At 38.4% G+C, this 21,448-nt stretch overlaps 4 protein-coding genes across 7 annotated transcripts; 3 read left to right on the top strand and 1 right to left on the bottom strand.

The window, feature by feature from the left end:
- Positions 1-643: 643 nt before the first annotated feature.
- On the top strand, positions 644-1,391 carry LOC133852578 (uncharacterized). The gene is made up of 4 exons (XM_062289350.1): positions 644-789; positions 881-928; positions 1,027-1,209; positions 1,296-1,391. Exons 1-4 carry the CDS (start codon positions 691-693, stop codon positions 1,389-1,391), a joined length of 426 nt encoding a protein of 141 aa, XP_062145334.1. The 5' UTR covers positions 644-690.
- Positions 1,392-1,453: 62 nt separating this feature from the next.
- On the top strand, positions 1,454-2,249 carry LOC133851175 (uncharacterized). Its single transcript, XM_062287497.1, has 3 exons — positions 1,454-1,540; positions 1,624-1,695; positions 1,781-2,249. Exons 1-3 carry the CDS (start codon positions 1,475-1,477, stop codon positions 2,006-2,008), a joined length of 366 nt encoding a protein of 121 aa, XP_062143481.1. The 5' UTR covers positions 1,454-1,474; the 3' UTR covers positions 2,009-2,249.
- A 314-nt stretch (positions 2,250-2,563) lies between these two features.
- On the bottom strand, positions 2,564-3,261 carry LOC133851170 (uncharacterized). Its single transcript, XM_062287486.1, has 2 exons — positions 3,029-3,261; positions 2,564-2,951 (listed from the first exon to the last, which is right to left on the bottom strand). Exons 1-2 carry the CDS (start codon positions 3,152-3,154, stop codon positions 2,643-2,645), a joined length of 435 nt encoding a protein of 144 aa, XP_062143470.1. The 5' UTR covers positions 3,155-3,261; the 3' UTR covers positions 2,564-2,642.
- Positions 3,262-5,764: 2,503 nt separating this feature from the next.
- LOC133883060 (uncharacterized) lies at positions 5,765-17,781 on the top strand. 4 transcript variants are annotated; one of them, XM_062322248.1, is made up of 7 exons: positions 5,765-5,915; positions 6,014-6,223; positions 6,319-6,432; positions 13,264-13,492; positions 14,668-14,759; positions 16,139-16,246; positions 17,430-17,781. In XM_062322248.1, the coding sequence occupies exons 2-7, from the start codon at positions 6,098-6,100 to the stop codon at positions 17,589-17,591; spliced, it is 831 nt and encodes a 276-aa protein (XP_062178232.1). In that variant the 5' UTR covers positions 5,765-5,915; positions 6,014-6,097; the 3' UTR covers positions 17,592-17,781. The 4 variants fall into 4 exon arrangements, with proteins under 4 accessions (XP_062178232.1, XP_062178234.1, XP_062178235.1 ...); XM_062322250.1 differs by having other exon boundaries at positions 5,766-5,915; positions 6,080-6,223; XM_062322247.1 differs by having other exon boundaries at positions 5,767-6,223.
- Positions 17,782-21,448: the final 3,667 nt, after the last annotated feature.

The following is a 21,448-nucleotide window of genomic DNA, read 5'->3' as shown; positions in this document are numbered from 1 at the left end:
TACAAATGGACAAACTAAAGTGGATAAGTCCGGATGCGTATGATTACCTGTCCAAGATTGACCCAAGTACGTGGACAAGGGCTTGGTTCAGTACCTTCCCTAAGTGCGATTTAGTTGTGAACAACCTCTCAGAATGTTTCAATGCTTGGATTGTGAAACAACGTGATCTACCAATAATATCGTTGATGGAAATGTTGAGAATAAAATTGATGAAGAGATACCAAAAAAAGCGAGAAGGCATTACAAAAATGGATGGCAGGATTTGTCCAAAAATTTTGGAACGGTTAGATGAACTCTCACAAGATGCTTCTCATTGCAATTGCGTGTATGCTGGGGATGGGTTTTTTGAAGTGACAGACAAACAGAAACAACATGTGGTTAACTTGGTTAGAAGAACATGTGGGTGTAGACAATGGGACATGACGGGAATCCCATGTGCACACGCAATATGTGCAATATGGAAAGATAGTGCAGACCCTGTTGACTATGTTTCTGATTGGTATACTGTGGATATGCTGAAAAAGGCATATGAACATGTCGTGTATCCCATGCCTAGTGAAGAACAGTGGACTAAGACAAATGGCGTGCATGTAGACCCACCAGTGGTTAGAATACAACCTGGAAGGCCGAGAGTAGTGAGGACCAGAGGAGCCCAAAAATCAATACAGGATAAGGAAGGGTGGGGTTACTATGAGATGTTCCAGATGTAGGGGTACTGGACATAACCTAAGAACATGTCCCCGCATAAGAATAGAAGCAGTTAATTATAGAGGACCTCGTAGGAGTGAGGTAAATTCCTTTGACAATTTTGGGGTTTATTTCTTGGTATTCAATGATATGCTTAATTATTATGTTGACATTTGTTTTTTTAATGTGGTAGGTGCAATCTACTGAACCGAATCACCATTCTACAGTTGATTCTGAACCGGTTACTTTTTCATGTCCTAACTTTTTCATGTCATAACTTTTTCATGTCATAAGTTTGTCATGTCATAACTTTTCTATCATTTACATTACATTTTGCAGCCCTCAATTGTCCATCACACCCCACAAACCACTGTTGCATCATCGTCTAGAGGAAGGGGTAAGGGAAGGGGTAGGGGTAGAGGTAGAGGTAGAGGAACTGGTCAGTCACAGCCACAGCCACAGCCACAACCACAGCCACATACTCTGCATCAGCCGCAGCCTTCGCCTCATGCCAATGCTTGGGTGAGTACTGGCAACACCCATAATTTTGTTGTTTATATTTATTGTTAACCCCACCTAAACTTATTGTTAACTTATTGTCTTGACAGTTTCCAAGTACCGTCAACACGGTCCGGGGGTATGGACCGCATTCGCAGTCACAGCCTCGGACCCATGCCAATTTTATTGTGAGCACTCTTCTATAATAGAACTCTTACTTTTATATTGCATTATGTTCAAAACTTTTACTGTGTCTCTACAGTCTCAAGGAACTGTGAACACAGTAAGGATGTATGGACCCTCGTCAGTACAGCCGCATTCTCAGTCACAACCTCAGCCTCAGACTAATGCTTTTGTAAGCCCTCAATCCACCGTTCTTTTATATCTGTTGTTTTTTTATGACAGTTTTGGTATAACCTAATTAACAACATTTTGCAGTCTCATGGTAATGTCAACACAGTTAGATTATATGGACCCCCTACACCATCACAGTCACAGCCAACAACTATTGTGAGCAATCAAAACACTCGTTCTCTAAGTTTTGAATTTTATTTAAATTTTTAACTCACATTTTTTATTTAATTTAAATTTACAGTTTCAAGGTACTGTCAACACTGTCAGATTGTATGGACCCCCTACACCATTAGGGGACTCTCAGCCAGGAGGGTCTACTCAGCCAACAGTGTCTTCTCAGCCATTCAACCCAATTTCATCAAAGCCTGTTACTATAAGTCAAAAGATTATTCCAACAGTGGAGAAGGCAATTGGCGTACTTGAGGCCAATCAGAGAAAGAGGAAGAAGCCGGAATGGCAAAAATATTAGGGTGGTTTTGTTGGTGATAAACAATTTATGGATGTGTTTGGATGTGTTATTGTAGAAATGTTTTGATGACAAGCAAGTGTTGTTTTGATGATACATGTGAAGGATATGTTTGGATGTAATTGATTAGACAAACATGTATAATTATGTAATTGTGTTGATGACTTAGATGATGGATGTATTTGAACCTAATTTGATGAAAAGTAGGTGTTGTTTAGATGATTTGGATGATGCCTAAATGTTTGGATGTAAGTAATTCTTTGACAAGCAGGTGTTGTTTTTATGACTTGGGTGAATGTTATGGTGGGTTGTAAAGATAGATAGATATTGAGCACTTTTCATTGAGCAGGTGTTGTGTACACATTACACATTATTAATTGTGAAAGTGGATTTTTGGTCAATATTGAAATTTTTGGTCAAGTAACAGTTATTTGGATTAGGATGTGGGCAGAATATTGGAAAAGAGTCTATGATTGAGTTTTTGTTTTAATAGAAATGAAGTTATTGAGCATTTTTAAGGCAAATTTAATGGGGAAAAAATTGATGAGGTTGGTTTATAAATGCAGTGGAAGCCCTTGGTGAAATACATGCATAACATCCAAAATGAAAACATACAATTGAACTTTTTTTACAACTGTCAGTTTAACATCAACTTTGTACTTCTAGGTCCGCTATAATTAATAAAATAAATGCCTAACACCAAAATGCCAACTAACAACGCAGCCCTAAACATCTTCCCGTTATTTTGGCCATTATTCTGGCCCAACCCTAACTCTCGACGTAGGTTATCGGCATGTTCCTTGCATTTTTTATCAATCAAATCATCGACTCTGTCCTTCTCAGAAAGCCTTCTCTCCTCCATTCCTTTCAAATATTTCATTAATCCCTCCTCGTATGCGGTCATTTTATTATCAGCCCAAACAAAATAATCACAATCGCCGGCTTTCTGCAATAAAAAATCAAAAAATGCATAAATTACTAACGATGAAATATAACACAAAGCTACTTTCAGAAAGAAATTACCTTATAGTTAATACATCCGTACCACTTCCTGCTGGGATTGGACGAGGTCCAAGAGTACCTCAGTCGTGCAGGTACTCCACATTTACATAATGGCGGACCACTTGATAAGTCACTCGTTGTAGACATTTACGCGTACCTACATTAGAAAGCACATGACAATCAATCAAATCTTATATCACTCATAATAAAATTCTATAACATACCGACAAATGGCTTGCAATAGGAATGTTTTACTGCACTTAACAGAGTAGTTCATAGTGTATTCGAAGTGTTTGAACATTTGTTGGGCAAGGACAAGTTGGTCAACCCTGTTGAACAGATCAAATTTAACTGCTAAAAGACGACAAATTAAAGAGGTAAAGTAGGTGGATAACAGTAAACCCTGTCCTTAACTAAGCCAGGCCTCTGGTTATTGGTCCCTATAAATGAGAGTGGTCTAGCATGAGCTACAGTTGGACTGAACTAAGAATGGAGTTTAGGAGAGCATTGGTAAGTGGGTTCTTGGTTTTATGTGTTCTGGGTGCGGGAGGTGAGGTGCTGAAAGGCTTTTGACCCCATTCGCGCGCCATATGGTGAGGGATTCTTTCATAAACAAGCTGAAAGGGACTCAGATGGCCGCCTCCTCATAGACTTCATAGGTACAAACATTTCTACATCATCTCCCTCTCTATCATTACTTAGTAATAAATTCAAATTCAACTCGGTAGTTCACAAATTCAAGCAAAAAAAAAACAAAAAAAAAACCAATATACCACAAAGCCTAAATATACCAACTCGGTAGTTCACAAATTCAAGCTAAAAAAAAACAAAAAAAAAAACCAATATACCACAAAGCCTAAATATACCAACTCGGTAGTTCACAAATTCAAGCAAAAAAAAAAATTGCAAAATATACCATTTAAGCACATGGTTTGCTCTAAATTTCAGTTAACTACCCCTTCATTTTCAAGCACATAAATTCAAGCCAACAAACAGAAAAAAAAAAAAAAAAAAAAAAAAAAAAAAAAAAAAAAAAAAAAAAAAAAAAAAAAAAACCATTTAGGCATTTCAACAAGCACCCACTAAGCACATGGTTGCTCAAAATTTCATTCGATTTGTCCATCACACCCCACAAAAACAAGATTGAATGGCTTATTGGGGATCTGGGGCAAATACGGTTGCTGGATTTGTCAGCGGAGGAGCAACCGGATGCTGGTAAGCCGAGCTCGTCTGGCTTTGTCGGCGGTGGAGAAAACGGATGCTGGAACGACGGGAAACACCCGAAAGCCGAGTTCGATCACTAGCTGCTACCGCAAGTTCGATCTGGGACCTGCGATGTATCTGAGCCCTAACCTGTGCGTGTGACCTCCTCTCCTCTCTCCTATATTGCGAAAATTTTGGGAAAAAAAGACAAGACAACAGAGCCAAGTATTAGAATTTCAGTCCGTGGGGGAGGGGGTAAACTCGGGTTTTTTGGAAAAATGAGTCACGTGACTCGCACGTGACTCGGTTTCCGTCCAGTTAGACGGCTGAATCTGACGGATGGGGCCAAAATACAAGGGTCAAGTAATTTGGGGGGCCGGAATCCAAGCTTTGGTAGTTTGGGGTGCCATCCGGAGAATCGATGGTAGTTTGGGGGGCTTTTTTGTATTTTTCCCTTATTTTATTGTTTTCTTTTAAAGTAAATAATACTTTGTTCTCCAAACTACTACTTCATTTGTACTCATACTTCCAAACTTTAACTCACTGCAACTCGTTCCTATGAACTACTATTTTATTCTGAGTTGCACCTCGAGTCAGATTGGACTGTTAAACTTGACAGAATCTATCACACGTGAGTCTCATGTGATGCAAAGTCATATATATGCAAAACATATGTTATAGGGTGAAATTTCATTTTGCCTACAAACTATCACCCCATTTGGAATTTTCAGAAACGTAACAAAGACACAGAGAGAGGAGCGAGACAAGATGGGTGGTAATAAGAGGGCGTGCTAGTTTGAGATGGTATTCAAGAGCATGCAGTAGAAGAGAAATGTTATGGCAGAATTTGCAAACGATAAGGGAATCAAAAGGAAAAAAATAGACCAGAGAAAACCTTACCTCTTTTGATGGTTGGGCTCGTCGATGGTGGTGGTGGTGCTTCAGTTGGACTCGTTAGAGCTGTACGGTGGGAAGAGATGGAAATGGAAACATCGTGGATGGAGACGAAGATGGGTTGTACTTGGTGGATGGGTTGTCAGAGATGGCGATATGGTGGATGGAGACCACACGGTACTTTGTGGTCGGAGATGAAAATGGATCCAGCTAGTGGCGGTGGTAGTCGGTGGTCGACGATGCTTGTGGGCAGCTGGTGGGTGGCGATCGGTGGGGGTGGAGGGAGGAGATGGAGGGAGGGAGGGAGGAGGGAAAGAGTTGGGGGAAGGAAATTTTTGGGAGATTTAGCATATGTTTTTGTGTTTTAAGGCTGGTTTTGAAAAATTATTATTATTATTTTAAAAAGCATATGACGTGACTGGATGGATTTTGGAGGGACTCTCGTGCGTCGTGTAGAATTACTCGTTGCATTGTGTCAAAGTTTGGAAGAGTAATTTTAGACGTCATATTCATGTCTTTTTTGTATCTCTCTAATAATGATGTTACATTGTTTTTTTGGAAGTCACGTCCTTTTTCTTAGACGAATTCATGAGTGAGTTCTAGTATTTTACTCTAGTTCAAATGAAGTGGTACTATGGGGCAAAGAGTAATTTTGCCCATTCTTTTATGAATTTTCATTCTTCTTGATGCCCAAAGGCCAAAGCAACTCACCGCGACAGCAGTCGGCGGGAATGAAATTGTCACCGGTATTTCCCTAAGGATTTATTTTGTCAATGGAGGTTTTGGCATCCTCGAAATTGCCGAATTATCAGTAATATTCCATTTTCTCAGATCTTTACATTTCTTCCTTCCTACTAAATATCTCTATTTCTTCCCTAAAAATCCTAAACACTTAAAAGCCTGTTACAGAAACATCAGGTCACAAATATCACATTCGTTACGCTTTACGACCTTCCATCTCTGTCTCGCATGTAGTTGTCTTTTCGAATTTGCATGGAGAGAAAGGAGATGAAGGAAGGCTCGGAGAGAGAGAGGGAAACGGAGGATGATGGAAGCTCAAATAGGCCTTCTCTTAAAACCCGCCGTCACTTCAATAATTACGACTTCTGGAAACGCAAGGTCCGTTCTTCCATTCTTAATTTTCAGAAAATATTATTATTACCATTACTATTTTTACAATCTCTGATGTGAGAAATTTGATCGGAAAAATGTAGCTTAGAGAGAACTGTTACAAGAGGGTCCGAGAGGACCGAACCCGCTTGCTTTGGAAATTGAGGTTGCCCTCTAACACTGCTTTTCATTCTCTCAATCACAACCAGAACCAAACGGTCAGAACCTTTTTTTTTTTTTTTGATTATTATTTTACCTATGTTGGTCCTGAATTTGTGATCCATCTGTAACTGCTATCTCTTTTTGTTAATTCGATTCTGGATTTTGCAGAGTGATTGTTGGTTAGATGCTTATGTTTGGATTTATTTTTTAATGCATTATGCTCAAGTGAAAATCGAATCAATCTGTTGGTTTAATTTGGTTTATTAAATTCTGGGTCGGAATAAGCTATGATTGTTAGGATGATATGCTTTTAGATGCCTGTATTGTAGGCCAAGTCGCTGATAAATTAGTACTACACAGTAGTATATGGTTTCTGTATGTTGGTGTCCTCAACCAATTCGCCAATGCCTTCGTGGGAAGTGTTTACCACTTTTATGGAGGAAGGGGAGCCTCATGAAGTGTACTGGTGAAGGATTGAGATTGTTCCTTTTAGTCCAACTTATTTAGTTCACCGCCCTTTTCCTTATCTGAAATCTCTAATTTTTTTAATTTTTCTTTCCACATTAAGGCTGGAGACTCACTAGTCCATTGAAATCCTCTTGCTCTGATGGGAAACTATACACTGGGAATCTAGCTTATTGGGGCTGGGTGTATAGTTCATCATCATTTAGTTGTCTAAAGCTCTATAGATTTGGGTTTCTCACACAAAGTTAGGTGTTGATTACTTTCAGACTTTGTTATTACATCTCAACAGGACTCCATGGGTTTGCCTCCACCCTTGGAAGTACATAAGCAATGGTCCTCAATAACGTTGATATTATAAATGCCTTGGGGGGGGGGGGGGGGGGGGGGGCGGGTTAGATTTTATGTGCAAATTTAATTAAGCCATTCACTTGGATCTTTCAACATATTCATTTTGGTATCATAGTGGTTTTGGAGTTGGAGTTTTAGCTGTTATCAAGATGATATTCTTGTTATGCAAAGTGGTTCATGGGATGTTATTGGCTTCAAGGACCCTTCTTGTATGCATTTTCTTTTGAGTGATTTTGGTGGATTGCGGTTGAGTATTAGTGGCTAGATTAAGTTGAGGCATTGCGATTTGTTCCACCTACCAGAAGAAGTGCGTTTTTTATTCCATAAAAGAGAACAATTCATTGTTTGTATTTGAAGTACGAAGTTGAGGTAAGTGCATAGTTTAGTGATCCAGGGTGGTGGATGACACTTTTAAGTGACTATGATGATTGGCAGATCTTCAAAGACTATGTTTGCAACTGGAGTGTTTACTTGGCTGATGCATCTTAACTAGATTTTCATTCGAAGCAGTTTATTGACTTGACAGGTGCTTAGGCAGAAATGGAGATGAGGTGTTGCATTTAAACCTATACTTCAGTTTCACCCTTTTTTCCTCTTCATACAAATGTCTGAGTCATCAAAAAGATAAAAATAGAAAAGAAAAAAAGAAAAAAGAAAAAGAGAGCGTGTTCTAGTTAGACCCATAAGATAGTTGGAGAGGGCTGGATATTTTATGCTTATTGTGTTGGTTGTCTCCTGAATCAGATTTTTGAAATATCTTTTTCTCCCTCCCCTCTTCAACACTTCTTAGTAAATGGTGTTAACTTTCTATGAGTACACTTGTATCCAAAAGGGATTGACATCATATGTTTAATATTGATAAACTTGACTTTTTAGGGTTGAGATTGATCAGGATAGATTGGGTCCTACGTTTCTCATCATTTTTTGGTCTAGGGGAAAGTAGTGGGTTTGGCTCTAAATGATTGGCGTGTGAGTTTGGGCCGAACAAAGAGTAATTACCCTGATTGTTTATAGCAGGTGTGTAATTTGAGATGGGGCAACATTCTAGATGCATTTACCGAAAAAAAGAAGAAAGAAGTCTAGATGTATTAAGGCCAAGCAACTTGAGCTTGTTCTAGAAGAGTGTTTTCTTTGGAGGACTTAGAGAGGTGGTAGGGAAGAAGAGGGAAGAGGAGTTGAAGTACCAGTACCAACACCTTCTAGAGCTTAGCGTCAATATAACTTGGTAGGTTATTGACGAGGATGTGGGCCAAAAGCCATTAAATTTATGTGCTGGCTTACAGTCTAGCTGTAGTAATTCTGGAGAGGAGGTGATTTTGAAGAGGCTGTTGGTTCTCCCGGGGCAATGTTCGACGTTACATTGTGCCTTCAAGTTGTGGGGATTTCCTTTGAGGGGAACAAGAAGGGTTTTTAGGATGTTATGGCTCAAGTGGTTGAGGGGCAACGTCTTGAGGTCCCCATCTCCACTCCTAAGATTAAAGGTGGGGACAACAACTCGAGATGTTTTGAAATCTAAGACATGAGAGGGCATTCTATTAATGAGATATGTTCCAGTAAGTAATGCATTACCCCTATAAGATTTGGGAACATATATATATCAAGCATTATGGGCTGAGTTACCTTTAGAAGATGTTGATTTTTCAGCTCAGCAACGTTGTTCTGCTGGGGAGTATCGACACAAGTGTTTTGGTAGATATTGCAATGTTCACAAAAATATGTACATAAATCACTAGACATATACTCACCCTTATTGTCAGAACGTTCAATTGTTATAGAGGTATTAAATTGGGTTTGAATCATTCTGTGAAACATTTGAAATATAGATAACACATCACTTTTTTTCTTTAACAAATTGACCAAGGTGGTAAAAAAAAATTACCAATAAAAGAAACAAACCACCAATAACCAGTTAAAGAAAACATCCATGAAGGTCTCAAACATCAGTATGAACAAGAACAAAAGGTTAAGTACTTTTATTTATACTAGAAGAGAATGGCACTCGATGATGATTAACAAATTCACAAGTTTCACACTGAAACTTAGAAACATGATTATGCAAAAATGAAGAAGGAAACATTCGTTGCAATAACAAAAAAGGATGTCCTAATCGTTGATGTCAAAGCCAAATTTGTGTTGCAGAGTTGTCCGATCGAACGGTGTGATAAGCTAGTGTGAGCCAACCTTGTGTCTTGGGTTGAGAATCCAAATAGCAAAAGGCATCCCTTAAGCTATCACTGCCAATCAATCCTCCTCCTTGTGACTAGGTCCTGAAAAACAAAATAATTAGGATGGAAGATGACTCTACAACAATGTCATATAAGGTGCAAAATCAGGTACATGAAGGACATATGACAATGTCATATAAGGTGTGACAGGAATGGAGCCTTTACTAGACATTGATGATGGAGAACCATCAGCTATTCTAACTTTTTTCTTCTCGGTACGAAAATTATAAGAAGAAAACAAGAAAGATATTCTAGTCATATGATTGGAGGCTCTTGAGTCAATGACCCAATTGTTATAAAAGTGAGTGGAGGATGCATCTTGAGCAATGGCTAAATTACCTGTATAAGCGAAAGAGTGGAGGATGCATTTAGATCACATGACTGGTATAGTTTAATTTTTCCCTGTTGGAACAAAAATTACAAGAAAACAAGGAAGATATATCAGTCATATGATCAGAAGCTCTTGAGTGAATGACTCAAGGGTTGTCAAAGTGAGTGGAGGATGCATTTAAAGCAATGGCTAAATTACCTGTATAAGCGAAGGAGGAGGATGTAGTAATAGATGTTTCCAGTCGAGACATTAGCCGACGAAGTGCGTCTACCTGTTCCTTGCTAAAGACATCAGTATCAGCAAAAGTAGAACTAGAATTAGGTGTGGAAATAGTCGCCTCTACCATAGAGGTATGATTGGCATGAGGCTTGGTTCCACCTCCTGAATGACCTCCTCGACTTCTCATAGGACAACTATTTAAGTATCCAATAGGTTTCCCGAGTATGTCGAGACCTATTATAGTGGCTTGTCCTTGTTGTTTGAGGTGGCATATGTTACCTTGCCACCATCCCAATTCCAGTAATCAACTTTCAAATTACGTTGAGATGCAATAAAGCAGATTGTTCATGTGAAATAGAACAGAGCATTGTGCTACGTGAGCTCTCCTCATTTTGGACATATGCAAAGACTTCCCTTAGTTTCAAGAAGGGGTTCCTTTCCAAAAATTTGAACACAAACTAAATCATAGTCTGAGTTCAAACCAACCAAAAACTCATAGATGTCCCTTTTCTATTATCGTCTTGATCTTTATTGCATCTGCAGCACACTTAGTTCGAATATTCTGATAGAGATCCAATTCTTGCTAAAAACCACGAAATTTATGAAAATAAGTGGTTGCAGACGACTTACCTTGGATTTTCCCATGTATTCGTCGCTTCAATTCGTAAATTTGTGCTGCATTCCCCATTTTTGAATATGCCTAAGCTGCTGCATCCCAAATTTCCTTTGCGATGCGGAGAAATAAATATCCCTGACTAATATCCAATAGCATAGAGAGTAATAACCAAGACATAATTGTCTAATTTTTGGCCTCCCACTTATCCTAAGAAGGATCATCTAACTCAGGTTCGGAAATTTTACCATTAAGATATCCCATCTTTTCTCTACTTTTAATAGGCAACATGATCGACTACGACCAAGAAAGGTAGTTAAGCCCATCCAACTTCTTAGTTGTGATTTGGAGAGTTGGATTCTCACTATGGAAGGTCATTTGAATCTCTATCCCCTTTTTGTGAGTTTTTGAGGTCTGATTCGTTTCTCATAACATGACTTTAGACATCCAACCAAATAGCTCCAATACACAACACTCGAGCTCAAGAAAAATTAAGGCAACAACAGAACAAAAGTAGATTCAAACACCAAGCAACATTTTATTTATTTATTTATTTTAATTTATTTTTTTGGTGCTGCTAAATGGCCTTCTGTTTAGGGTCTTACCTATCGTTCGACTCGATGTTGAATGACTTGTTGTTTTGCTCAACGCTAAATGACATGCCGTGTACCATCACATCCAAAAATGACTTGTCATCTTTCTCCCTGATCAGAACCTCTGCGCGTAGTCGATAGAGATCACACCACCTTCACTGAATACATCGATTTCCTAAGAAATCACCCCAAAAAAAATTCCAAAAACGCCAGAGAACCAAAAAAAGCTATCTTTTACAACCATTTCTACAAAAAATGACCCAAATCTTCTTCGCTTGCCGGTCAATCGATTCAACAAATCTCCACTACTCATCGGCTTGCGCTTGACAAGACAGATTTCCTCCACTCGCCAGTTGCACTTGACAAAATATGCTAAAAATAAAAGTTCGGATGATGGTAAATTGGGAGCCATGATTGACGATCATTGAAGAACAGACGTTTGGTTCTACGCTAATGTCAGTGACCATACGACAGTTTCTTTGTGTTTTTCTGGATTGGTTGCAAGTATTCGGTTTGCTCTGATACCAAGTTGGAATATGGAGAAAAGAAAGAGTATGAGAAAAGAACACCAGAATTAGGGTTCTTTCTTGTTCATATATTATTTATAATCGTCAAACATTATATGAGTACATAAATGCCCTCCTTTAAAATAACACTCCAACAAAATCACCAAACAAATAGAAAGCCATGACGCAAAACACTTTAAAAGATCTGAGAAAGAATAAAACAAAATATTCAAGGTTCTTCAAGAGGGCATGGATCCTGGAGCCAATGTGTTTGGCTTCAACCACATCTAATAACGGGAAGTCAAATTCTTGGAGAAGAGGGTTGGCTTTGATGGGTTCATACATGGCGGTAGTAGCTGCCATTGATGGAGCGGTGAGGAAGAGCAACAGTGAGAGAGTGAAGGAATAGTAGGGGTGTTTACTTGTGGAGGGTGTTTACTTGTGGAGGGTGTTGGAGGCAGGAGGAGGAGAACCTGAAGGGACAGAGACAGGATTTGGGGTATTGTTTGGGAGATGAAAGAGAATGTGGAGTGTGCTTTAGGAGTAAGTGGATTGAGCGGGTGATGGAGATGCATGTTGCCATTAACATGTTGACTATTAGAAGGGCTCCTAGTAGGGCTCTTTTTGGTATCACCAACACAATCTTCATGTCCCTTTTTTTCTTTGTTCCTATGTTTACTGCCACTGAAAGAGATTTGCTTGACAAGCATGATGGCAAAGCTCTGATGCGTACCCACCAAACCATTCTCAAAAGAAAACCCCCAATAGAAAACGGTTCATTTCATCATATAGGTTCCAGTTTTCTTAGGGCAATTTCATTATTTCATACCCCTAAGTTGCATATGTCACACGTGTGAAGGGATATCTGTCCAAATTAAAGCCTGATTTCGACAAGGGGGCATGTTGAAACCGAAACTTGAAACTAGGGGGCAGGTTGTAACGATTGAAAGTTTGATGCTGTATTTAGGATAGGATAGTAGTTTGGGGGATGAAGTTTAATTTACTCTAAAAATAATGTTAAGAATTGTCCAAATAAATATAAAATGATTCTGTGCATGTCATATGGTCAGATTCCATTATCAATCTGGATAGAATTATAATAGAAGGCCCTCTTGCCCAAATAGCCATAGTTCAAGTACTAAATGGACTGACTTTAAACCACAAGGGGTATAAATGTCACTGACCTAAACTTGGATAGATGCTTGTGTATTCCAGCCTAGAGAGAGAGAGAGAGGGAGGGAGGGAGAGAGAGAGATTGATGTGTGTGTAAATACACTAACATTTCTCCGAGTTCATGTAATAGCATTTACACCCTCTCTTTCTCTTGCTTCCCCCCAAGGGGCATTATATAAATATATAGGCTGTTAGTAAACTGTCAGCTATATTACACAACATCTCTCCAAGTTAGAGAGAAAGAGTGGCTCACACGTGTGAATTAAATGTAATTATTTCCCTCTTTTTGTGATTGACTTTGTTTCCAGATTTCTTCTATTTCTCTTCCTTCCAGATTACTATTTTCTCTGGAAGCAGTTTTTATATCTCATCACCTATTCATATTCCCCCTTTTTATTTTCCTACCTTTTGCAGGACTTAGTCAAATCTACTTTTGAGGACATAGTTTCTGATGAACTCAAAAAGATTAAGGACTCATCAATGAATGGTTGTTTGAAGTTTCCAACTTCTTCCCCCGAGGCCAATGATGTGTTATGGGAATATGATGGCCTTCATAATGCTTATGAAGGCGAATGTGAAGAAATTTTGTTAGAAATGCAAAGGATCTTTTATGAGGATCGTACGGCAGAACCAACTAGAAAAGGTGAAACATGGTTTCTCCATTGATTCCTGAGGAATATCTCCAAAATATCGCGAATTAAACAAGGAAAGATGCTTTCATGTGAAATGAAGTATATGGCAAAAAAGCTTCTGTGTAGATGCAACTGTTCTCAGAATAGTGATTAGAAGCAATTCATGCTCAAATTTAAAAAGAAGCAATGTTCTTCAAATATCTAAAATGTTGCAATTAAGTCCTTTCAACCAAATGTGACAGAAATTGCTGCAAAGTCATTTTTGTTGACATGGAATTTGCCATGTGGACAATTGTCCATGTTGCATATGCTATGTCAACAAAGGGTCATAATTTTTTTTTGCTTTGAATTAAATAGCATTAAGTTTCTTTTTTCTCCTTCCCTAACCACCCTTAATTCTAATGCCAATCCACCTCCAACTCACGGCTTGCAACTCATCAATGTCATTGAATTTGTGGCACCAAAGAATGAAGGAACCACAACCACTGAAGAACTCATTTTCAGGTCTACTATTTCCTGCTTTATTATCCAAAGCCAACTTCCTCCACGTGAACAACTTTTATTTCTCAACAAAGTGAACCCAGAACTGCCAAAGAATCACCAAGCCCAGTTACAATTAATGATATGTATTTTCTTCGTGTCCATAAACCAACAAAAATGAAAAAAAAAACCCACAATAACTTCTATGAGAAAATTATAATTTTCACGTTGTCCAACTTTGATGCTGGCACCAGATTTGGGATGTCCATTGATATGGTGGCACAAGTGGTGGGCATGGCCATGGTTTTGGGGCTGTCAATGAGCTCATAAGCATGAATAGGATGAGGGAGTAAGGTTTTTTAGGGTTAGGGTTTGGAGGTTTAGGGGGGGAGAGTTTTTTTTTTTTGGTTATTAATTTAGTTGAAAGCAAAATTTAAAGATCTATGAATTTGCCATAGGGATAATTGTCTAGATGGTGTATGTCATGTCAGCATAAGTTTCTTGGCAGTGATTTCCGTCACAGTTAGTTGATAGGAGTATTCAATTGCAACATTCTACATATTTGATGGACTTAAAACAAGTTTCAGGGACCAAAATTGGTGTTTAACCTTTTATATATTTATATTGATTTACACATGTCATCCTTGGGGCATAAATTGGTCAAACTATCTTTATGAGCATAGATGTTTAATTTAGCTGCTTGCAGAACCTGATAGACATATTGAAACGTGGGAAGATGAAGAAGATGAATACTTGGCCCGTGCAGTTTATGAGCATATGCAGCTCAACGATGAGCAGGTACGACAGCCACTATTATGAGCATTGTATAGATGAATTTTTCTACACAAGCATGGATGATATACATAAGTATATTTATATTTCCGTATCCATATATGTATGTCTGTTTGTGTCCATAAAATTTACATATAATTCCATATTCAATAATTATTCTCTTGCAATATCCATGTTCAAAAGTCTGAGTTTTACATATAATTGTGATTGAAATGGCATATCTTCTGGAACCATTGTATGCCTGCATGCAAAAGAACATTTGGTTGACTCATAAGACTATTAGTTTCACAGTTACTCGAAACTGTTGTACGTTAGTTGTTAATTGTAAGAAGATTTGGACTCAACCACCGAAGGAGAGAACTAATTGGAGGGGCAGGAGAAGTGAAGCACTAGGGTTGATGATCCAGTTGGTGGAGTTGATTTGATCCCTGACTTTTAAAATGCAAAAGAGGGGTCCAACCAGGAAATTTTGAAGGAAAATAAAAGAGGTTATGGAGTGAGAGAGAAATGGAGGGAAAAGAATTGTTACTTGCACAAAAGAACAAAGGAAATGTAGAAACATTACCTTGCTTCTTTGCTAGGTAACACACCCACAAACAAGAAAAAGAAAAGGAAGAAATTGAGTCGCTGGGTTGAGAATTATAAGCATTTTTGTCCTGAGTGTTCAAATCATAATTATCTACATATCCCACAGAGTTTCTATTACGAGTTCATTAGGGCCATTTTTATGATCAATCTTTTTCTGTGTTTCTAGTAGTTTCCAAGTTTCTTACATATGTGTTGTATGGGTTAGGTTTGTCTATCACACATATCTGAGCTAGCTTTCCTTCAGTGGTCAAATAGAGTTCTACAGATTTCTAAAACGACTGGTTTTGCCTTTGGAAGGCTTTCAGTTCTGAATAAAATTTTTTATTTTATTTTATTTTTTTCAAATATTGAAGGCATGGCTGCCTAGCCTTTTTTTTCTCCGCTGTTCTTTCTTTATCCTTATTCTTCATCATTCTCTTTAGTTCTCTGCTATTGCTTATGATTCAAGCAATACCCATGCAACTCAACCTTAGAGAAACCCTTGCAACTCTAGTCCAAAATCCGAATAGTTTGTTAATTCTTAAGCATCCTTAAAGCCATTCCACGACCTTTACTTTGTCAGGACAGCTCGTAGCTCAAGAACTCTGAGACTATTCTGAGTCACCTTTCTTGCTTTATATCAATCTGCTACTTTGGTGTGTCCATATTCTATCAAAACATGTGTCATGTGTTCTCCGTGCATGCAACATTGCAAAGATGCTTTTAAATAGTTTCTTTAACAATGCCCTTCGCCTATCATTTTTTTTTTTCCCCCCCAAAAAAAAGGAACTGATTAGAATTTTGGGTGTTGATGGTAGGTAAGCAAGAAGATTTGGTGCCCCATATGCAAGCAAGGAGAGTTGCTAGAGAATTACTATCTCATATATTGCACTCTTTGTGAACTTAAACTCAACAAAGGCAATGAGGTGTGTTGCTATCTCCTCTCAATCCTATATTGCCCAATTTTTTCCTGCTTGGGATTAACTTAACCATTTTAGGTATCTTACAAAAAAAAAAAAAAACTAATTTTAGGTTGGAAGGCCTGAATACTTTACACAAAACTGTTTGAATTTATAGTTTTAAACGAAAATGTAATACAGCTTGTGCTGAATGTTTGGCACTCTAATCATGACTCAATTGCCTCTATGATAGCAATAAGTTTGTTACAATTATTGACCCATTCCCTAATTGTATCTGCTCTCTTTAATTTTTTGTTTCCTAAAATGAAATGGAAGTTTGATTCTTTTATTTACTAAATTCTGGTTGTGAAAAGTGCAGGAAATAGATTTAATTAGAATATGCCTCCATAGCATCAAAGTCAATTCATGGTGTAACAGGTGGCCATATATGTCTACTTTCCAGCCACTTTCCCACCCCTTGATCTAATAGTGGAAGCATTAGCAACTGAAAAAACAATGGCTTTATATTAAAAATTGGCTTAAATATTTTTCAGAATCTAGTGCTTCCTTTCTGACAAGTTTCTCTTTTAATAATTAGATTGGCAATCCTACTTGTCCTCTTTCTAATTTCCTGATTGATTTCTGCATGGTTAGAATCATCCTGTGAGTGTGTTACATTTTTGTTTAGCTGGGAAGAGTGTATTTAGGACATTAGAAGTGCAAATGACATAACAGAAGGAACTCCTGTTCAGCACAATGGTGGGCTTGACATTGGCATGTAGCATAATTATATGGTCAACAAAAGTAGTTTATTTTATGTCATATTGGTTACCTCCTTTGATCAATGATACCACGAATGTGGCAAAAACTCCTAGAGTATTTCAGATTATCATATTGGAAACAATTCAAATAAATGAATTTTATTCTTGAATATGCAATAATTCCCTTTCTGATAAATTTCTTCATTAATTGGTTGCAGTCCTTGCAACAAAAAATTCGTTCATATGTTTGTGATTAGTTACTAAATGGTGGAAGATTCAAGAATTTGTTATGTCCTTTCCTTTCTTCTTTTTTCCTTTTCCATGAAAAATAGATTTACATAAAGGGAAGTGTTAAAACAAATAACAGACTGATTGGCTTTTGGATTAGTATAAATGATTCATCAGTCTGAACTATTTGTTGTTATTGTTCTTATTTTTGGGTGTTTTAGGTAAACTTGGATTTGTTGCGGGTTCGGCTAGCAGAAGTCCATGCAGAACATCTTGATCGGGGTTGCAGATCGAAACCCAAGTTTTGCATGGAGACAAGATTTGAATTAACTGCGTTGTACATTTGTTGTGTGAGTTGCAAGATATTTGAGGTTGTAATATAGTATCTATACTCCAACTTGATAATTATAATTTGAATATATTCTCAAGCCTTCTGATCTTGTTTAGTTGTCTGTCCTATCATTTTGGTTAGCTTTGATTGAGACCTTTACCCACGATTGCTACTGTCAAGTTGTGGGCTGGAGCCCAATGTCAGTGTAACCGTTTTCTTCAGTTATTTGAGGTTGTTTTTAACTTGTTATGTTAATGAAAGAAAGACATTAAGTTAGCTGTAAAAAATTATCTTAACTTTGTGTTTGGAGGGTTGCTCCTCGAAAAAGCTCGTTACACTCCCACAGATTAACAATTGGTATCAGAGATACTCTCAACTTGCTGAGTCTCTGGCTGGTGTCAAAGCAGGCCCCCAGGGAACTTCAGCAAAAATTCCAGGAGAACCAGGTGAGGGTCATGGACGGGTTGGTGCAGCGGATGGACTCTATTGCAACTAGCAAGGAGACCTTTGCCTGTATTCAACGAAAACGAAGGCAAGGTTCCCCAGAAAGAAACTTGTGTGCAGGTGAAGGGTCCCAGGGTGAATCATCCAATGCTATCCAAACCTCCACCGTCGATGACTACAAGCGCCAGTCTTCAAATTCAGTTGCTTCCTTGAGCATCTGCAGCGGCATCAATAATAGTCAAAGTAACTATTGAAAAAATATAACTCTCTATTTTAGTTACTATTTTTTCTATATTCTTTCCAATAGATTCTTTATTCTATTCTAGCCTATTTACTATTCACACTAGAAGGAAAAAATCTATTATGAGTCATTTTTTCGTCTCCAGCAGAATAGGTAGAATAAAAATTTTCTTTCTAGTGTGAATAGTAAATAGGCAGGAGAGCCTATTCACTATTCATACTACAAACGGTTTTTTATTGTTTTCTCTCTTTCCTTTCCTTCTTTCACACTTTATCTCCCTCTTTCTTTCACACAAAATAATATTTAAAGAAAATAAAGAGTAGAATATAGAATCTGTTAGAGAGTGTAGAAAAAAATAGTAACTAAAGTAGAGAGTTGTACTTTTTCAATAGTTACTTTGGCTATTATTGCTGAAGATGCTCTAATAGAATAGTTAAATGCTTTATAATAGTCAAATTTGCTTATTATTATTATTATTATTATTTTTTCCACCAAAATAGCTATTTCATAGGTTTTTTCTTATAAAATGAATCACATTCTAAACTTTTTTTTTTTTTTTTTCCTAAAAAAAAAATTATTCTCTCTCTCTCTCTCTCTCTCTCCACCCAAAAAAAAAATAAAAAAATAGAGCTTCCTCTCCTGAACACCACTACCAAGGACACTCGCAGCACTCCGAACAAATCTTGCAAAAAACACTAAAATCACACAAGCCCATCTCAGATTCAGCTAAGAAAAACACCAAAAACCCAAAACCCAAACAAAGGGTTTACCAGATATTTAAAAAAACCATAAAACTCTGTTGATGACAGTTTTCGGATGATGACGTGTCGCTCGTTGATTGGGTCTTCAATTGTGAAGAATGCGATCTGTAAAACAGCAAAGGATTGCCGGGGGTTGGCCGGCGGCACCTCCTCCGACAATCAAGTCAGCGAGAGTCTTAATGGGGGAGTAAATGAAATTGTAGACGTTCGTTTACCTGAGTTAATGCTTTCCTTTTATATGGTGTACTCCCTGCCATGTTGTCAATCCAAGGCCTCAGGATATTTGGGATCTTTTCATTAAATGCTAGTACGTGCGAGTTGTCATGGAGGCAATGTATAGATAGTACTTCTTGGGCCTTGGCATGGTTCATGGGAGACAAGTCGGCATGGGAGATAGACGCTTCCCCTCTGTGACAACTTGTTTTGACTGGTCAAGGACAAAGTGCAATTAATGCTTAAGATACTAATAAATGAAGTGGATTCTGAGCATTTAATGTCATTCCCTTTTACTCTTGCCTCTTCCTCACCAGCGACCTCGGACCTCTAACCCTGGACCTGGCATCCGAGGTTCCGAATTCCATGGTTCCAAGGGCCTCTGAACTAACCCTAGCGCGCAAGGGACCAAGCATTTCTATAACAACGATAGACTTCCCCTAACACTCTCTGTAGAACTTGTTACTTTGCCACGTGTCCCTGATGACATCATGGCCGACACACTTTCTGATTATGAGCTCTATTCCCTAGGTCGGGGAGTAAAATCTCCCCAACAAACCCCATACATTTTTGGCCTTAAACGCACAAACATATTCATTATATTCAATCTCTACCAAAAACAATAGAGAAGCATGCAATAACAAGAATAGATAGCAAAAAATGCAGAGAAGATCACAATAGAGAAAAGCCAAAGCTGCAACAGAGCCCCAATCGGCACCAAATCAAACCTAACCGACATAAATCCACTAACCCATGACCTTGCTTGCTCCTTTCCTCAACGCCGAAACCACTCTCTCTGTTATACTTCTCTAACAAAAATCTAGGCCAGGAGAGGAATCACAAGATATGGATGAGGCCAGGTATGCGTGGAGTGTGGTGAGCAAGGGTGAGAGATAGAGAAGTGGAAAATATAGGGGAAGAGGAGGGTGAGCGAGAGTGAGAGAGAGAAAAAATAATAATAGAAAAAGATAAATTTTTTTTAAAAAAAAAATAAATAGTAGAATAAATAATCTGCTGGAGTTCTTATATAAAAATGAATAGGCAAAATATAAAATAGGACTTTTTCAGTCGCTAAAGTAGCTATCATTGTTAGAGATGTTCTTGTAGGCTCTGGGATGATATTTGGATTTCGGTCTGCATGTTGTAGCCCACAACCATGTTGGCTGCCTTTGGGCTAAGTTCCTTTGCAAGAAGAGCATATAGGCAACACCAGAAGGGCCCAATGTTGGGAAAGGAGTCCAGGAGCCTCTCCAGCTCTCCAAGCTAGACCAGCCCTTCCAGGCCCAATTAGGTCTACTATTCTTGGGCCACCAAGGCCCATCCGAAACAACCCTTTTCCCATTTAGTGGATCTCATCGGCCCAAATGAGGGAAAGACGGGGTGGGGGCCTATGCTACTACTGCGACGACAAATGAAACACATGCCATAAGTGTCCCCGCCCAAAACTTTATTTTCTAGAGGGCCTAGACATTCCTCCAACTGAAGATGAGCCACCAGACCCAGGCCAACAAGGTGAACCTTGCAAAATGAAGAAACAATCCTAGGAGAGATTCTTGAGGTCTTGCTTAGTGTTATTATAGGCTCTTCCCACTCCAAAACCATGAAGACTCAAGGGTAGATTGAATTTTTGTGAGTGGAAGTTCTAATTGACTCTGGGAGTACCTATAACTTCCTTGACTCCAGCGTTGCCGAAAAGGCACAACTGCCCCTAGACTCTAGTTAGCCTATCACTGTCATGGTAGCCAACAATGATTAGCTTACAAGCAATGGAAGATGTTCAGCTGTGCCCTTACATATGCAAGGACGCATGTAAAATATTGATTTCCTAGTTTTGTTTCATAAATACGTATTGGTGATACCTTAAAAAAATACTTGGTTGTCAGCCTCGAATTTTAACTCTAGGTTGTGCTTGTTTGCATAATTTTTTTGTTGGCTTTGAGTAGTTAACATCCTCTATCGGATGAGTGCAACTTTCTCCCTCGTTTCTTGCACCAAATTTAGTCCCAAAATTTGTCGTTTGCCCACCTCGTCCTAGTTCAAGGGTGGTCTACACTTACGTTCATACAAAGCCTCATACGATGCCATGCCAATAGTTGCTTGGACTTATTATTGTAGGAAAACTTGACCAAAGGCAGATACTGAATCTAGCTACCCTTGAAATCAAGCACACATATCCTCCAAATTTGGATGGTCTTTTCTGACTATTCATCAGTTTGCCGGTAGTAGGCCATGTTAAAGTTCAGCTTCGTC

Source organism: Alnus glutinosa, chromosome 12, assembly GCF_958979055.1.
Source record: "Alnus glutinosa chromosome 12, dhAlnGlut1.1, whole genome shotgun sequence".
Lineage (NCBI taxonomy): Eukaryota > Viridiplantae > Streptophyta > Magnoliopsida > Fagales > Betulaceae > Alnus > Alnus glutinosa.
The sequence above is the reverse complement of the archived record's forward strand: the minus strand, read 5'-3'. Positions and strand labels throughout refer to the sequence as shown.

What these genes read in the sequence shown, in the direction of transcription:
- LOC133851170 (XM_062287486.1), bottom strand. Translation starts at nt 3,154, where the DNA reads ATGTCTACAACGAGTGACTTATCAAGTGGTCCGCCATTATGTAAATGT. An exon ending in ACGGATGTATTAACTATAAG is followed by an intron (nt 2,952 to 3,028) that starts GTAATTTCTTTC and finishes TTTTTATTGCAG; the next exon opens with AAAGCCGGCGATTGTGATTA.
- LOC133883060 (XM_062322248.1), top strand. Translation starts at nt 6,098, where the DNA reads ATGGAGAGAAAGGAGATGAAGGAAGGCTCGGAGAGAGAGAGGGAAACG. An exon ending in ACGACTTCTGGAAACGCAAG is followed by an intron (nt 6,224 to 6,318) that starts GTCCGTTCTTCC and finishes GGAAAAATGTAG; the next exon opens with CTTAGAGAGAACTGTTACAA. An exon ending in ATCACAACCAGAACCAAACG is followed by an intron (nt 6,433 to 13,263) that starts GTCAGAACCTTT and finishes TACCTTTTGCAG; the next exon opens with GACTTAGTCAAATCTACTTT.
- LOC133852578 (XM_062289350.1), top strand. Translation starts at nt 691, where the DNA reads ATGAGATGTTCCAGATGTAGGGGTACTGGACATAACCTAAGAACATGT. An exon ending in GAGGACCTCGTAGGAGTGAG is followed by an intron (nt 790 to 880) that starts GTAAATTCCTTT and finishes TTAATGTGGTAG; the next exon opens with GTGCAATCTACTGAACCGAA. An exon ending in CGCCTCATGCCAATGCTTGG is followed by an intron (nt 1,210 to 1,295) that starts GTGAGTACTGGC and finishes TTGTCTTGACAG; the next exon opens with TTTCCAAGTACCGTCAACAC.
- LOC133851175 (XM_062287497.1), top strand. Translation starts at nt 1,475, where the DNA reads ATGTATGGACCCTCGTCAGTACAGCCGCATTCTCAGTCACAACCTCAG. An exon ending in AGCCTCAGACTAATGCTTTT is followed by an intron (nt 1,541 to 1,623) that starts GTAAGCCCTCAA and finishes AACATTTTGCAG; the next exon opens with TCTCATGGTAATGTCAACAC. An exon ending in AGTCACAGCCAACAACTATT is followed by an intron (nt 1,696 to 1,780) that starts GTGAGCAATCAA and finishes TTAAATTTACAG; the next exon opens with TTTCAAGGTACTGTCAACAC.